Source organism: Sander vitreus, chromosome 1 (genome assembly GCF_031162955.1).
Source record: "Sander vitreus isolate 19-12246 chromosome 1, sanVit1, whole genome shotgun sequence".
Lineage (NCBI taxonomy): Eukaryota > Metazoa > Chordata > Actinopteri > Perciformes > Percidae > Sander > Sander vitreus.
In genome coordinates, this window is record NC_135855.1 from 12,858,275 (window position 1) to 12,876,229 (window position 17,955).

Consider the following 17,955-nt stretch of genomic DNA (forward strand, 5'->3'; position numbering starts at 1 on the left):
AAATACTATTCTATGACTTTTTTTCCGACATACTATACTATGACTTTTTTCGACATTCTTTACTATTGTTTCTGACTTTTTCGACATATAAGTTTTTATTTTTTTCAATATAATTTACTGTGACTTTTTCGACATACTATAGCTTGTTTCTGAATTTTTCGACATTCTATACTGTCTTTTTTACGACTTTTTTTCGACATACTATACCATGACTTTTTCGACATACTATAGTATGACTTTTTTTCGACATACTATAGTATGACTTTTTTGAAATACTATACTGACTTTTTTTCGACATACTATACTATGACTTTTTTATGCCCTTTTTTCAACATACTATACTATGACTTTTTTTTCGACATACTATACTATGACTTTTTTCGACATACTATACTATGACTTTTTTTGACATATTATACTATGACTTTTTTTCGACATACTATACTATGACTTTTTTCGACATACTATACTGTATGACTTTTTCTATCATACTATACTATGACTTTTTGACATACTATACTATGACTTTTTTTCGACATACTATACTATGACTTTTTCGACATACTATACTATGACTTTTTATGACTTTTTTTTCAACATGCTCTACTATGACTTTTTTTTCGATATACTATACTATGACTTTTTTCGACATACTATATGACTTTTTTCTGACATACTATACTATGACTTTTTTTTCGACATACTATACTATGACTTTTTTTTCCGACATACTATACTATGACTTTTTTGACATACTATACTATGACTTTTTTTCCGACATACTATACTATGACTTTTTTGACATACTATACTATGACTTTTTTATGCCTTTTTTCAACATGCTATTCTATGACTTTTTCCGACATACTATACTATGACTTTTTTTCCGACATACTATACTATGACTTTTTTGACATACTATACTATGACTTTTTCGACATTCTTTACTATTGTTTCTGACTTTTTCGACATATAAGTTTTTATTTTTTTCAATATAATTTACTGTGACTTTTTGACATACTATAGCTTGTTTCTGAATTTTTCGACATTCTATACTGTCTTTTTTACGACTTTTTTTCGACATACTATACCATGACTTTTTCGACATACTATAGTATGACTTTTTCGACATACTATAGTATGACTTTTTCGAAATACTATACTGACTTTTTTGACATACTATACTATGACTTTTTTATGCCTTTTTTCAACATGCTCTACTATGACTTTTTTCGACATACTATACCATGACTTTTTCGACATACTATACTATGACTTTTTTCGACATACTATACTATGACTTTTTCGACATACTATGACTTTTTCGACATACTATAGTATGACTTTTTCGACATACTATACTATGACTTTTTTGACATACTATTGTGACTTTTTTTTTTCAGACATACTATACTATTTTTTTTATGCCTTTTTTCAACATGCTCTACTATGACTTTTTTCGATATACTATGACTTTTTTTTCGACATACTATAGTATGACTTTTTCGACATTCTTTACTATTGTTTCTGACTTTTTCGACATATGTTTTTATTTTTTTCAATATACTTTACTGTGACTTTTTCGACATACTATACTATGACTTTTTTCTCTGACATACTATACTATGACTTTTTTATCGACATATTATACTTTTTTTTCGACATACTATGACTTTTTTCCCGACATACTATACTATGACTTTTTTCAATATACTATACTGTGACTTCTTTGACATTCTATACTATGATTTTTTTTCGACATACTATATTATGACTTTTTTTAGTACTTTGTTTTCGACATACTATACTATGACTTTTTTTCCGACATACTATACTATGACTTTCTTCGACATACTATACTATGACTTTTTCGACATTCTTTACTATTGTTTCTGACTTTTTCGACATATGTTTTTATTTTTTTCAATATACTTTACTGTGACTTTTTCGACATACTATACCTTGTTTTGACTTTTTTCGACATACTATACTGTCTTTTTTTCGACATACTATACTATGACTTTTTTTTCGACATACTATACTATGACTTTTTTAACATACTATACTGTGACTTCTTTGACATTCTATACTATTTTTTTTTCGACTTACTATATCATGACTTGTTTTAGTACTTTGTTTTCGACATACTATACTATGACTTTTTTCGACATACTATACTATGACTTTTTTTCCGACATACTATAGTATGACTTTTTTTTTGACATACTATACTATGACTTTTTTATGCCTTTTTTCGACATACTATACTATGACCTTTTTTTTCCGACATACTATACTATGACTTTTTTGACATACTATACTGTGACTTTTTTTTCAACATACTATACTATGACTTTTTTTTCGACATACTATACTTTTTTTTTGACATGCTATACTATGACTTTTTTACGACTTTTTTTCGACATACTATACCATGACTTTTTTGACATACTATAGTATGACTTTTTTCTCTGACATACTATACTGTGATTTTTTTTCCCGACATACTATACTATGACTTTTTTTCGTACTATAGTATGACTTTTTTGACATACTATACTATGACTTTTTTGACATACTATACTATTTTTTTTATGCCTTTTTTTCAACATACTCTACTATGACTTTTTTTCGACATACTATACTATGACTTTTTTCGACATACTATACTATGACTTTTTTGACATACTATACTATGTTTCTGACTTTTTTCGACATACTGTACTTTTGATTTTTTTTCAATATACTTTACTGTGACTTTTTCGACATACTATACTATGACTTTTTTCGACATACTATACTATGACTTTTTTTTCGACATACTATACTATGACTTTTTTTTCGACATACTATACTATGACTTTTTTTTCGACATACTATACTATGACTTTTTTTCGACATACTATACTATGACTTTTTTTCGACATACTATACTGTGACTTCTTTTCGACATACTATACTATGACTTTTTTTTCGACATACTATACTATGACTTTTTTTAGTACTTTTTTTTCGACATACTATACTATGACTTTTTTTTCGACATACTATACTATGACTTTTTTTTCGACATACTATACTATGACTTTTTTTTTCGACATACTATACTGTGACTTTTTTTGACATACTATACTATTGTTTCTGACTTTTTCGACATACTATATTATGACTTTTTTTCAATATACTTTACTGTGACTTTTTCGACATACTATACTATGACTTTTTTTTTCGACATACTATACTATGACTTTTTTTCGACATACTATACTATGACTTTTTTTTCGACATACTATACTATGACTTTTTTCGACATACTATACTATGACTTTTTTCGACATTCTTTACTATTGTTTCTGACTTTTTCGACATATACTTTTTATTTTTTTTCAATATACTTTACTGTGACTTTTTTCGACATACTATACTATGACTTTTTTTCGACATACTATACTATGACTTTTTTTTCGACATACTATACTATGACTTTTTTTTCGACATACTATACTATGACTTTTTTTGACATGCTATACTATGACTTTTTTTTTCGACATACTATACTATGACTATGACTTTTTTTTCGACATACTATACCTTGTTTCGACTTTTTTTCGACATACTATACTATGACTTTTTTTCGACATACTATACTATGACTTTTTTTTCGACATACTATACTATGACTTTTTTTCGACATACTATACTATGACTTTTTTTGACATACTATACTATGACTTTTTTTTTCGACATACTATACTATGACTTTTTTTGACATACTATACTATGACTTTTTTTCGACATACTATACTATGACTTTTTTCGACATACTATACTATGACTTTTTTTTCGACATACTATACTATGACTTTTTTTATACTTTTTTTTTTGACATACTATACCTTGTTTCAGAATTTTTTCGACATACTATACTATGGCTTTTTTACGACTTTTTTTCGACATACTATACCATGACTTTTTCGACATACTATACTATGACTTTTTTTCCGACATACTATACTGACTTTTTTATGCCTTTTTTCAACATGCTCTACTATGACTTTTTCGACATACTATAGTATGACTTTTTTCGACATACTATACTATGACTTTTTTTTCCGACATACTATACTATGACTTTTTTCCGACATACTATGACTTCTTTGACATACTATACTATGATTTCTTTTTTCGACGTACTATATTATGACTTTTTTTAGTACTTTTTTTTCGACATACTATAACTTGTTTCTGAATTTTTCGACATCCTATACTGTCTTTTTTACGACTTTTTTTCGATATACTATACCTTGTTTCTGAATTTTTCTACATACTATACTGTCTTTTTTACGACTTTTTTTCGACATACTATACCATGACTTTTTCGACATACTATACTATGACTTTTTCGACATACTATACCATGACTTTTTCGACATACTATACTAAGACTTTTTTTCCGACATACTATACTGACTTTTTTGACATACTATACTATGACTTTTTTTCGACATACTATACTATGACTTTTTTGACATACTATACTATGACTTTTTTTTGACATGCTATACTATGACTTTTTTTTCGACATACTATACTATGACTTTTTTTTGTACTTTTTTTTGACATACTATACCTTGTTTCAGAATCTTTTCGACATACTATACTGTCTTTTTTATGACTTTTTTTCGACATACTATACCATGACTTTTTTGACATGCTATAGTATGACTTTTTCGACATACTATACTATGACTTTTCCGACATACTATACTATGACTTTTTCGACATACTATACTATGACTTTTTTTCAATATACTTTACTGTGACTTTTTCGACATACCATACCTTGTTTCTGAATTTTTCGACATCCTATACTGTCTTTTTTACGACTTTTTTTCGACATACTATACCATGACTTTTTCGACATACTATACTATGACTTTTTCGACATACTATACTGACTTTTTTGACATACTATAGTATGACTTTTTCGACATACTATACCATGACTTTTTCGACATACTATACTAAGACTTTTTTTCCGACATACTATACTGACTTTTTTATGCCTTTTTTCAACATGCTCTACTATGACTTTTTTCGACATACTATACTATGACTTTTTTTCCGACATATTATACTTGTGACTTCTTTGACATACTATACTGTGATTTTTTTTTCCGACGTACTATATTATGACTTTTTTTCGACATACTATACCTTGTTTCTGAATTTCTCGACATCCTATACTGTCTTTTTTTTTACGACTTTTTTTCGACTTACTATACTGTGACTTTTTTTTCGACGTACTATACCTTGTTTCTGAATTTTTCCGACGTACTATATTATGACTTTTGTACTTTTTTTTCGACATACTATACTACATATTTGTGAACGTACAAAAGAGTTTTTTGCTAAGAATCAACCTTAAAAAATTACACAATGTAGGTTTAAGTAAATGTAGTGGGATTCTTCGCTGTGGTCTCTGAGCCTTACTGCCTGTCAAGGTAATACAGGTAGACTGACCGTATCAGGTGACAATGAGCAAGGTTGGTTGACACCACTTTGTGGAATGCTCATGTAACGACTGTAATGTATCATTTAGGAAATAGTTTTCACTTCCTGGGTAAAAACTAAAGAAAAAACACTTTTTAATAATTATGTCTCTTTATTAGGAGGATTATTACACATGATTTTACAGTCCTCTTGGTGTTTTGAAGTTCATTCCAATAGTCGGCTGAGTAACTTGAAGGTTGGATAGGCCACTGAAATCCTACAAGAGGAAGAAAAATAATTAATTATTCAAGTAAATAAAGGGTAAAAAAACAGGAACATTAGTCATCACGTGGTTATTCATTTTGTAATAGGTTGTAGGGACGGGTTTTATTTTGTGTGGTGTGTAAAATAAAATACCAAAATGTTGTAAGTAAATAGGTTAGGAATTATTTTTACAACAAATACATTTTTTGTTATTACAGAGGGAAAGAACAGGAAAAAGGTATCGTTAGGTACTGGCACCGAATTTCAGGTATTGTACCGGTAAACCCAATATGGTTTATCGTTTCGTGAGCCGAGTGTCTAGTCACACCCCTAGTTCATACCTTAAAGTGACTATATGTAACAGTAAAAAGAACGCTATTTTTATATAGCTTTTAGTTAGACCTCTGTCCGAGTTTGATTTTTCCCGCGCGATCACAGAATTACGGTATTTGCGGCAGGTAGACGACGCTACAGTAACACATTCTGACAGGTCACAGATTTCTTTCTAACACCGGAAAGCCTGTGTTAGCGTATCCAGCCTTTTGAACCAGGTAAAAGGAAGCAAGAGATTTCTTTATATAGGACTAATGTTATTTTACAAGTTATCTGTTGTAGTTATGGCTGATACTGGGGACAGGGCCATTCACAGAAAAGACGGAAATTAAACCAAGACCTAAAAGCTAAAAAGGAAAGTGAAAGAGAAGAGGCAATAACGCGAGCCGATTGGGCTATCAACAGATGGAGACAATTATAGGATTGTAAATGATTCAAAACCCACCCCGAATTAGCCCTCAAGTATGTAATATGTCTATTTCATTCATAAAATAACTTTTAAAATGCGCGATCTGGTTGTACTTCAGTAGCCGACATTACGTTACGCCCCCCTTCCATTTAGCGCGGACACTTTTAGTCTGTGTTTGTGTTGGCCTACTATTTTCTTTTCCCTTATCCCCCTGGGAAGCGTCCGTGGGTTTCATGAAATGCACTATATTAATCTAAGTTATTATAACATTGGTTGCTACAACAAACTCTTAATGCTTTGGCTCGTAACACAGTCACAATGTTACCCGGTTTAGCTCACGAGACATCCAAAGTAGGCTAAGTTACCGTACGCAACACTTGAAATGCAACGATGCATCTGTAACTTATTCTTTTATTGTAAATGAATGATTTTCTGTCTGAGCAAAACATTAATCGCAACTGTATGATCCCGTAACGCTAACTCGGTGGGCAATACAGCACCGTAAAGAAAAGACCTTTACGACAGCAGGTGTGGTAAAAAACACTGCCGCTAGAATCAACACAAACTTTAATTCATATACTGTATATTTAAATGAGAATAGGTACTGCTCTGCTTTCAGAGAGGGTGAGCAAATTAACTTTTATGTAACTAGAATCATGTCATAAGCTTTTCTGATTGGGACGTTCTGACTTGTCAAACACAGGTGAACCTCATAACTAATTAATAATGTCTGCATTGTTATTGCTATTATGTGTTGTCGCCAAGGCACTGTGGAAACTGGCTCAATAAACAACCATTAAACAGCCATCATTAATGTCATAAGTTACACATGGAATTCCCTGTGCAATACACCTGTTATGTTTTATCTGAATAATATGTGAATGTGCTAAATGAACAAATTGGCTTTCCAAGTCAGAATGTCTGCCATGTAATGAGAATCTTCAGGTCTAGAACAAAAAACTAATTATCTGTCACTAATAAAAGCAGAAAAATACATGTGTTTTACACTTACCAGCATTTTGAGCATTTCCTTTGTGTCTGGATCCACCTCGATGAGCTCCTGGTCCAGTGCAGAAATCTGAAAGACGAAGTAAAGAAACAACATATTAGCTGTCTGAATTGTCTTTTCTAACAAGTTCAATTCAACTTGAAAGTTAAAAAGGTGTTGGGTTCCCACTGCCGGTTCCACCATTCATTATCAAACTGATTAAAAACGGCAAGATGTGCGTGATGTATTTAATGTCTCATGAAACAAAGTCACAAACGAGAAAGACAAGCATGTGAACAGACCTCTGGGACGTAGTTGTCCCTCCTCTCTCTCTCCTCCTCCTGCAGCTTGATGGAGATTCCTCTGACTGGGCCGCGCTGAATGCGCTTCATCAGGTGTGTCACATACCTGAGAGACAAACAGGAGCACATGATTATTACCAGCATAAGTAACACGTCAACAACAAAAGACGTTGACTGATAATTTAGAGTTTGCTTGATGTATTACAATTTTGATGATTGCCATTTACTGTAGCAAGTAAAAGATGGTTACGGATTACAAACTGCCAATTCTTTCTTCAGTTACATAGAATGAATCGATCACTTAGTTTATTAGCAATTTTAACACACAATTTTACTTGGACATTTCTAACAATTCAGTCATAAAAATCTGCAATATCGAAAACACTAGGGAATTGTTACTACACTTAATGACACTAAACTATGACATGCTGCTTTGTGGATGCTTTTATATAGGCCTCAGTGGTCCCTAATACTGTATCTGAAGTCTCTTTCCCGAAATTCAGCCTTGGTGCAGAATTACAGCCAATAGAGCCAGTCCCACAATGAGCTTTACTTAGTATTTATTAGTAGCTTAGTAGCTATTGAGGAGGAGAGGGGGGGCAAGGTGGAGGGTGGGGGTGTGGCCTTGACCAACTGCCATGCTTCGCTTGTTTTCAAGCCATGATGTCTCTCTCTCTCTTATTGGTGGGCCAAATTCTCTGGGCGGGCAAAGCAGAGAAAGGGGAGGTAACCTTCCTCCTTATGACATCATAAAGGGAAGATTCCAGATCGGCCCATCTGAGCTTTCATTTTCTCAAAGGCAGAGCAGGATACCCAAAGCTCGGTTTACACCTATCGCCATTTCTAGCCACTGGGGGACCATAGGCAGGCTGGGGGAACGCATATTAATGTTAAAAAACCCCATAAAGTGAAATTGTCATGCCATGGGACCTTTAATAGTAATGGTTATTGTGCAACAGCTCTCAAGTTCATTATACACAGATTAATCGATAAATAAATATTGTGACTCCCGTTCCTTGAAACAACGAATAAAATAGGATAACTTTCTATTAGTAACCACAATAACCAACCCAATTCATTCAGCATTTTGCAACATCAATTGAAAGCATAAAAAAAACAATCAACTCAGCAATAACCATCACTTTGTGGTGTGCCACAGTTTGAGAGTACAAAACCGCCAAAACAGATTAATTCAACTGAAGTGCTCTGCCTTCGATGTCTGCTGAGAAAGCACACGACTGACCTCACTTTAATAAAAACACATAAATAACGGCAACGCACTGTAATAAAGCTAAACCAAGAGGCCAGCACCTCTGTTTCTTCAGGACAAGCAACAGAACAGTTAAATGTAGCTTCTCAATAAAAAAATAAATAAAAAATCCGTTTCAAGAATAACTTAATTAAAAGTGGGGTAGAATGTTTACTTTGGATGAACAGCTGCAGGAGACTACAGCAGTCAGGTCCTCTCAGTGAATTTACTGCCTGCTGACTCACTTTGACATTTCTATGCACTTACTTCCCCGGACTACAATCATCATCAAACAACAGCGAGTCTTCATTTTGACATCAACCCTGAAGGCTCCGCAGGCAACAGCAAAGAGAACATTGGTACATTTTGACAGCTGACCTACGAAGACGCATGTCTGGAAAATGTGAGAGATGCATCTGGAGGACTGCAACATCCAGCTGTCTGAAAGTGGGAGTCAATCACTATGTTTCCATTCACACTCATCATAACGATTAAAGACATGTCTGGATCAACTATTTACACTTTCTAGTGATCTCTCAAACTCCATAAATAATTAAACTACTCTGGGCCGGAGTGTTCCAAGTAACCTTACCAAAAAGGCTCAGGGTGTTGGTATAATATGAAAGTGGCTGGTGGATTTAAGACTCAAAACAATAATTTACTACTGAATGAATCAAATCTAAACATATTTGTCAGTGGCTGGTTGAAGTTCACATTGTTAAAAATGTATTTCCCATCCTGGCATGGGCCACACCACTCACTTACGGTTTGATAAAGTACTAATTGGCCTTTCATTTTTTATTGCACTTACGATAACGAGGGTAGATGCCCTCAACTTAAGTCATCGTCATATTTACTGTCTCATCTCCTGTTTCTTCTGCATCTACCATCTGTCTGTCTGTGTGTGTGTGTGTGTGTGTGTGTGTGTGTGTGTGTGTGTCAGTCGCGGGGAGAACTGAGCAGCAGCCCTGCCCGCTGGGCAGAGAGCAGACAGGATTGAAACAGCAGCAGCTTTTAGCCAGTGACAAATCCATCTTTCAGGGTAATTAAGCTATGATCGAGCAACAACGGCAAGCACCACTGCTCTCTACTGCTGTGACAACCAGACAAATATTTTTAAGTCCACCATAAACCAGATCATGAGAGTAACAACATAGACTCTTGCTAAAGGTACTCCAAAATGACAGATGACCCTCCTCTGTTTAATGCTGCTTCTGCTGAAGATACCCTAATGTCACCATCCCATTAGAGGTGAACTTAAGAAGCTGAACCAGGCTGCAAACAAACACAATCACTTGTGCTGGACAAATCATGTACTGATAAAAATGTTAACACTTTATAATAAACATCACTAATAAATGGTCAATCGATAGGTAATTAAACGTTTGTAACGTCTGGTAACAATGAAATGGGGCTGAAACGATTCCTCGAGTAACTCGATGAATTTGATTACTAAAAAACCTTGTTTAATTAATGTTACTAACGTTCTATCGCTCACGGTGTTTCCGCACGCAGGATTATTACTGTCGCTGATGCTGCTTGCGACACATGCCATGAAGACTGATTACAAAATGAAGAAAGAGCGTAAATAGTGAGGGGCTAAGAGAAGAGACAGGCTGGAGAAAACAGAAAGTGTCCAAAGTTTGGAATCAGTTCAAACATAATTAAAACGAAAATTCTGTACAGTACTGCAAAATCAAACTAGCTTACCACAATAATAGCACAACGTCAATATCAACAGAAAACATCGAGTCATCCATTCCACAAAGCGGAGCCGACAAAAGTAAATCACAGAGTCGTATGGACGATGAAACTACCCCAAACACAACAACTAGCAAAAACAAAGGCAAGAAAATACGTAGAGGTGACAACAATTTGATCTAAAGAGCCGACTTGTTGACTATCCCTTCGGAAAAATAGCTGATTGTTGCGCACCATTTTCTCTCCCTCTCTCTCTTCACGGAGAAACAGCTGATCAACGATCTACTAGCATAAGTGTGACAGAGCTGTGTGACATTGTAATCAAATATATATGAAAATAGGGTGAGTATAACTAATATTTACATATAGGCCTATATACAGATCAGTCTCAGGTTGAAACTTGTAGTTCTGAAAGTTAAGTTGCCCAACTTAAGGTCATGTTTATGTATGTTTAATGTATGCCTTAGTTTGAGGTTGTTATTGCATTTCAGAAAATGTTTTCTTTAAAAACAATGTAATATGATGCATGATAAATGCACTTATTAATATGTTGATATTGTTAGAAATGTAGGCAATAGGAATTTGCTTTTTCCAAAAATTAAACCAAACTATTGAATATTATTGCGCTTCAATAAAACAAAAGTATTTCTTATCTGATTACTCGATTAATCGATGGAATAATCGGCAGAATACGCGATTACTAAAATAATCGATAGCTGCAGCCCTACAATGAAATTACTAATATTTTTACTAATTATAACTAATGCTTTAATGTATAACAGTTTATTGTTGCACATATTATTAACGTATTTGTATTAACAACCTTGTAAACCTTAAGAAATAGGTTGTAAACTGTCAGTAAACATTATTTGGATGCTATTATAAAGTTGCAACTGATTATAATACCTTGTTAATGATTAATAAATACCTTTGTAAAGCATCTAGAAACATTTAGAAAGCATTTATCAGTTCACAAATAATCAATAATCATCTCTTTATTGGATTACCATAAAATCATGGGGCCAAATAAATGTTTTATGATGCTTTATAAACACTTATTAATTCACTAATTATTATAAGCATTAGTGGGAACTTAATGTTGATAGATGGTTTAGAAAAACAATTAACCATTGACAAAGTATTAACTATTTATCTAAATGTATGAACTAATTATTTTATATTACACTAATGACGAAATAACATCAATTATAACATCTCACAAACGGTGAAAATAAACAGTGAAATGACAATTGACTAAAGTTTAATTAACCATAAGTTTACCATTTATTAATGAGGGTTATTATATAGTGTTACCGATACAACTGATGGAACGCCAGCTAGCAGGAGTGCATGTTTCTGCACTATGCACACTCCAAAATAAAAGGCAAACAGTTTTGAAATGGCACTAAGTTACCCTGCAATTTTGTTGCGCAGAGGCTTGCTGGGGATAATGGCGATCTCCTCGCACACCCTCTTGTTGGTGTGGAAGTCACTGCCCAGGCGTGTGTAGTATTTCTCAATGATGACCCTGGCGGCCTTCTTGACTGTCTTGGTCCTGACTCGCCCCTGGAGAGAAACCAAACAGAGATGCTTCAGTGTTCATACAACTGAGAAATATTTGCCTGATATCAGACAGAATTGTGTGGGCAGATTCAAAGCTCTGGACAGAGGCAAGAGAAATACAGTAACGAAACATTCCAGAAGAATATATTATGTGGAGGAAAGTCACATGTGTCTAGTTGATATGTATTGCACTGGACTGCACAGTATTGGTCAAACTGGGAATATTTTCAGCAGGAATGGTATTTCAGAAATCATTTAGCGATACCAAAGATCCTCTATACCGTCCCTGGCAATACCTTACTAATCAATTGTTTTGTACTTAACTATCACTGCTTCTTTGACAGCCAGACTAACAAAGTTTAATTTGCCACTAACTGTAGGCTAAATCTAAAGTAAATATCAACAGCCTGAAATGAAAGCGGTGCATTTCCACCAAATGTATCAACTTTATCACATGAAGTCACTGTACTGAAGTCAACTGTACTGCAGAGGGCATTTTACTGTAGTTGTGGTACTAAAGGTGCCTGGAAGTGTCCTCAAATCCGTTTAAAGGCTAAGAAAAATGCACATTAACAGCAATTTAATCACTGAATATCAGAAAATGAAGGCACACTTAGTGTACCCTGCCCTTGCGCTTAATGTTTTTCTGACCACCAAGTCATAGCACCATATATATATATATATATATATATATACACACACACAATTTTTAAGATAAAATGTTGAGTCAAACTGTCATTAAGATTTCAGGCTATTGGTTTTGAAAGGATACTCCCAGTAAAAAATCCTGAAATAATTGTAAAATTTGACTTGTAACGTACTATCATATAACACTTTAGTCCCCTAACGACGGTTACACTGACCGTTGAGAAGGCAATGATTTCCTCTGTAAACAACAGCGACGACAGGTGACATTTGAAAAGCAGAGAAAAACATAAACCGGCAGATACTTCATATGAAGAATTGTGTACAGGTGATATTCTTGGTTATGTTTTTGACCGTTTGGTTGCCAGTAACCTGCGAACATTTTAGCCCGTGTTTACACATATTCAACGCCACTAAAGTGCCATCTATTCCAGCGTTTGTAAACGTTGTGCCGTTTGTGTGCAGAGTGATGCTTGTAACCGCTTGATGGACGGACAGACAGTGAGGATTGAACAGGATTGTGAGGGCTGGTGAGGTGAAGTGTTCTCTGTGTTACCCACCATGTTGACTCGGACCGGTGGAAGAGAGGCACCGGATGTTCATACAGGAAGTTTATAGTTTTGACGCGCTGTCACACATCACCACCGCGGCCAGCAGCGACGACTACCGGCGGGAGGTGGATATGAAGATGGTGGATCAAGTTCTTACATCCTCTAGCTACATAAGTAAAAGAATGAATGTAAGAATGAAAAATCACTTACAAGCAAAAATTCCTGCATAGTGGCCAGGTTGGGTCAGTGGGTAGAGCAGGCACACATATACTGCCTGGATGCAGAAGTCCAGGGTTCGAATCTGACCTGTGACGATTTCCTGCATGTCTTCCCCCCCTTTATCACCTAGCTGTCCTGTCAAAAAATAAATAATGAAAGGCTGAAAAACCCCCCAAAAAATCAAAATAAAATCCCTGCATAAATCATTTTACGTACACTATCATTTAATGTACAGTAAGTATAACCATATTCTGGTGTATGCTGTTATAGTAGATTGTACATACTCTGACATACACTGTAGCCTGCTTATATGTAGTGTGTGTGTGTGTGTGTGTGTATATATATATATATATATATATACATACATATGTGTATGTATTATATAAATATATGTATGTATATATATGTATGTGTGTGTATATATATATATGTATATATATATATGTATGTATATATATGTATGTATGTATGTATATGTATATATATATATATATGTATGTGTGTATATATATATATGTGTATATATATATATATACACACATACATACATACATACATACATATATAAACTTAGCACAAAAGGTAAGGAAATTTATGTTTAGTAGATTATTTCTCTGTGGTAACAATGCTTTTTGGCAATAAATCTTATACCGTTGGAAAGCCTGTTTAGTTCCCTTTCAAATGGTTCCCCATTTGTAAGGAACATGCATTTGTGAGATGAGCAGCAGCGCTGAGTCTTTGGGTTGCGTGACACCATGAAAAATTAGCCAAATCTTCTCTGCCAATGCCAAACAGCTTATTCTGCCATTGACTCGTTTGGTGGATTGGATGATTGAAGTTTGAAGAAACAAGACATATTGGCAATTTAACAATTGATTCATTTCACAAACAGGAGCCTCAGTAGCGTGTGGAAGAACCAAACACAGCCACAGCAGCCTGGCACCTCCTCCTCATGCTGGTCACCAGCCTGGTCACACACTGCTGTGGGATGGCATCCCATTCTTCAACCAGCATTTGTCGCAAGTCAGCCAACGTGGTTGTGTTGGTCACTCTGGCACGAACAGCACGCCAAAGCTGATCCCACAAGTTTTCAATGGGGTTGAGGTCAGGACTGCTGGAGGCCATTCCATCCTCTCCACTCCCACATTCTGGAGGTAGTCTCTTATAAACCCCGCCCTGTGGGGGCGAGCGTTGTCATCTTGGAGGATAGAGTTCGGTCCCAGACTGTGGAGATATGGGATTGCCACTGGTTGCAGAATCTCATCTCTGTATCTCTCTGCATTGAGATTGCCTCCAATGATAACAAGCCTCGTTTTTCCAGTGAGGGATGCCGCCCCACACCATCACACTGCCTCCACCAAAAGGTGTTACTCTATCGGTGCAGCAATCAGCATAGCGTTCTCTGCGTCTTCTCCACACTTTGACCCTACGATCCAACTGCCATAGGCAGAATCATCCAATCCACCAAATGAGTCAATGGCAGAATAAGCTGTTTGGCATTGGCAGAGAAGATTTGGCAAATTTTTCATGGGCGCAACTCACATACTCAGCGCTGCAGCAAAGTCAGCATATACATGCTGACTTTGCTGCTACTAACAACACCACTGTGTCACCTCGCTTGAGACGCACAAGTTTAAGTACAACACTGCCCATGCATGTGTTGCCTTGTAATTTTGATTAATTGCTCTTATATACTTTCTATTTCTATATGACATACTCCTATTATTATTTTTTGCTTTTCTCTATTTATCCATACTTATTTTTCTGTCCTTACGCCGCTGCAACACCTGAATTTGCTCATCGTATCTTATGTAAACAAGTTGCAATAAAATGTATTCAATCTTCAAATGTGTTGTGTATTCATTGCATTACATATTTGTTTTCATATTGACATGTTTTAAATTAAATAAACAAAATCTATTTTTACATATAGTAGCTATATACAGCTATATTTAATAATGTGTAAAAAAAATATTTTAAGACAATATACAATAATGAATTTAAGTCTTATTCTGCAAAGAAACTATTAAGTACAACTGTTAAATACAGTAAGTGTTGTAGGAAATGTACAATATATTACCTCTGACATGTAACATGTAGTGGAACATTATTTGTGGACCCCAAAATGACGAGCAGCCAATCCTATACAATGCACTGACTTAAATCCTAGTTACTCACTACCCACCTCTGAAAAACGTGACCACACTCCTATATATATATATGTCCTATATATGTATAAAGTGTGTATTTCGCAAGAATTTAAAAATGACAAAACATTTATTTTTGACAATTTGAATCGATGTTTTTAAAAACCGGTGAAATGCAATTCCATGGGACTAAGATTATGTTAGCTTTAAGATGCTTTTGGAAACAAGGCTTTAGTGAAATTATGTCGTACATTTTTATCCCAATATTTACTTTTACTTATATTACTTGCATCAGCAGTTTTCAACCTGTGGGTCAGCTGTTTACTTTGTCTTACTTTTTTCTAAACTTTTTTAACTGTGAAAGACTGGATAGTTTAGCCTGACATGCCAGACCCACATCAAGGTGGCTGCAAATTACATTTGCTGCTGCTAGGGTGCATCTAGATTTCTAGGCTACTGTATAGTTAGACCTCATCCGGCCTCTAAAAAATATTCAAATAAAAAAAGAAATATATATATATATATCACAACTCACTGACATACTCTATGTAACCTGTGACAAGGGGACATTGCATTAATTTAGAGGCATGCACAATCTCACCATTGACTGTGGTAACTCATATTGGAGTGCAACATGTGCTGTACACATTTATATTAACTATGATAATACGTTATGTTGTTAAATTCCTAATAAAAGTGGAGAGAAAAATCCGAGAATATCCTGCAAACCCTGCAAAAGCCCCCTCCTCTCTGAAGTGTAAATACTGCCCCCAAACACTTCAAATCAGATCTTTCATTCACTCTGAAAACATCTAAGAAGTTCCAAAGGGTCAGACTGAAATCCTGACACAGGCACTGAGCATCCATGAAGACAAAATTAATCTACACTGAAATTAGTGTAAACTAGCTGGATTCATCCACTGTGTATATTTGCAAAATACAGTATACAGTATCTGCAGCAATTAATACAAAATTATCTTGAAAAAGGCATTCACACAAGGTGGAGAGATCATTTATTTTACATAAAAAAGGGTGCAAACTGGAGTTTCCCTTTAGGTGTGGAGGGAATAAAAAGTGATTTTATAAGGTTCATATGACACATTGTATTGTATGAATCCAAGGAGTGGAAAAAACACAACAAAAAAAACATAGGTATCTCAGATAAAAAGGACCTTTATCTTTCTGTAAATTAAAAATATGAAACCATAAAAAGAAGAAATGTGGGTCCTTCATTCTTGAAGCCCTTGACTAACTCATTCAAATACATTTTTGAAGTGACATTCATATTTCAACAATGTTTATTTACAGTTTTAAGATTTCTCTTAATCATAGCTCTGAAAAAAAGAAAAGAAAATCAATGCTGAGGGGGAGGATAAACTCTTGGAGCTGTACAATTTGATTTTCCACAGTCTGAGAGGAAAACAAAAATCAAAGAATACATATTTTATATCCCAACAGAAAGAAGAAAGAGTGTAATTGTGAACTCTGTACAATTTACAATTTTTCAAATAATCATCACAATATTGCAGTAAATGCCACCCTAAAACCTCTCCCTCAAAAGAAAAATATACAGTAAATCCAAGACAATTCTACAGTACAGCAACAAGGAAAAAGTGCCAGAGAACCCATAAAGACCTAAGCCATTCATTCACACTTTAACTGTCCTTTGCTTTGATTTACACAGCTTTGACACACAGGAATGTGACTTACACACAACCAAAGCTATAAAACACGAGTCTGACTGAAGTGAAGTATATCAGAAATAATGGGAACTGAAATGGAATGTGCTGTGAGAAGACATGAAAAAGTTATTCGTTTTACATGAGGACTGAAAGCCATAACGTCTCACTGACCCAACAGTATATGAGCTCTACAGGGGAGAAAATTCCCTGGAGAGAGAGAGAGAGAGACCGCTCACCGTCGTCTCCAGATAAGCCATGCAGCAGATACAAACCATACAGAGTACTCCTATATTGCTCTGTATGAGGCCCAGAGAGTAAAAAGTAAATACATTAGAGTAATATATCTATATCTACCATTTCAGCCGGGAGCTAAAGAGTTAGGTGACCCAGTTTAAGGAAGAAGCAGAGG

At 34.6% G+C, this 17,955-nt stretch overlaps 1 protein-coding gene across 1 annotated transcript; it reads right to left on the reverse strand.

Annotated features, from left to right (window-relative positions):
* Positions 1 to 5,645: 5,645 nt before the first annotated feature.
* Positions 5,646 to 13,344, reverse strand: LOC144529777 (small ribosomal subunit protein eS17-like). Its single transcript, XM_078269106.1, is given in 6 exon segments — positions 5,646 to 5,770; positions 7,512 to 7,577; positions 7,790 to 7,895; positions 12,154 to 12,305; positions 13,166 to 13,285; positions 13,288 to 13,344. Coding segments are annotated over 6 exon segments (564 nt in total). The 5' UTR covers positions 13,330 to 13,344; the 3' UTR covers positions 5,646 to 5,692.
* Positions 13,345 to 17,955: the final 4,611 nt, after the last annotated feature.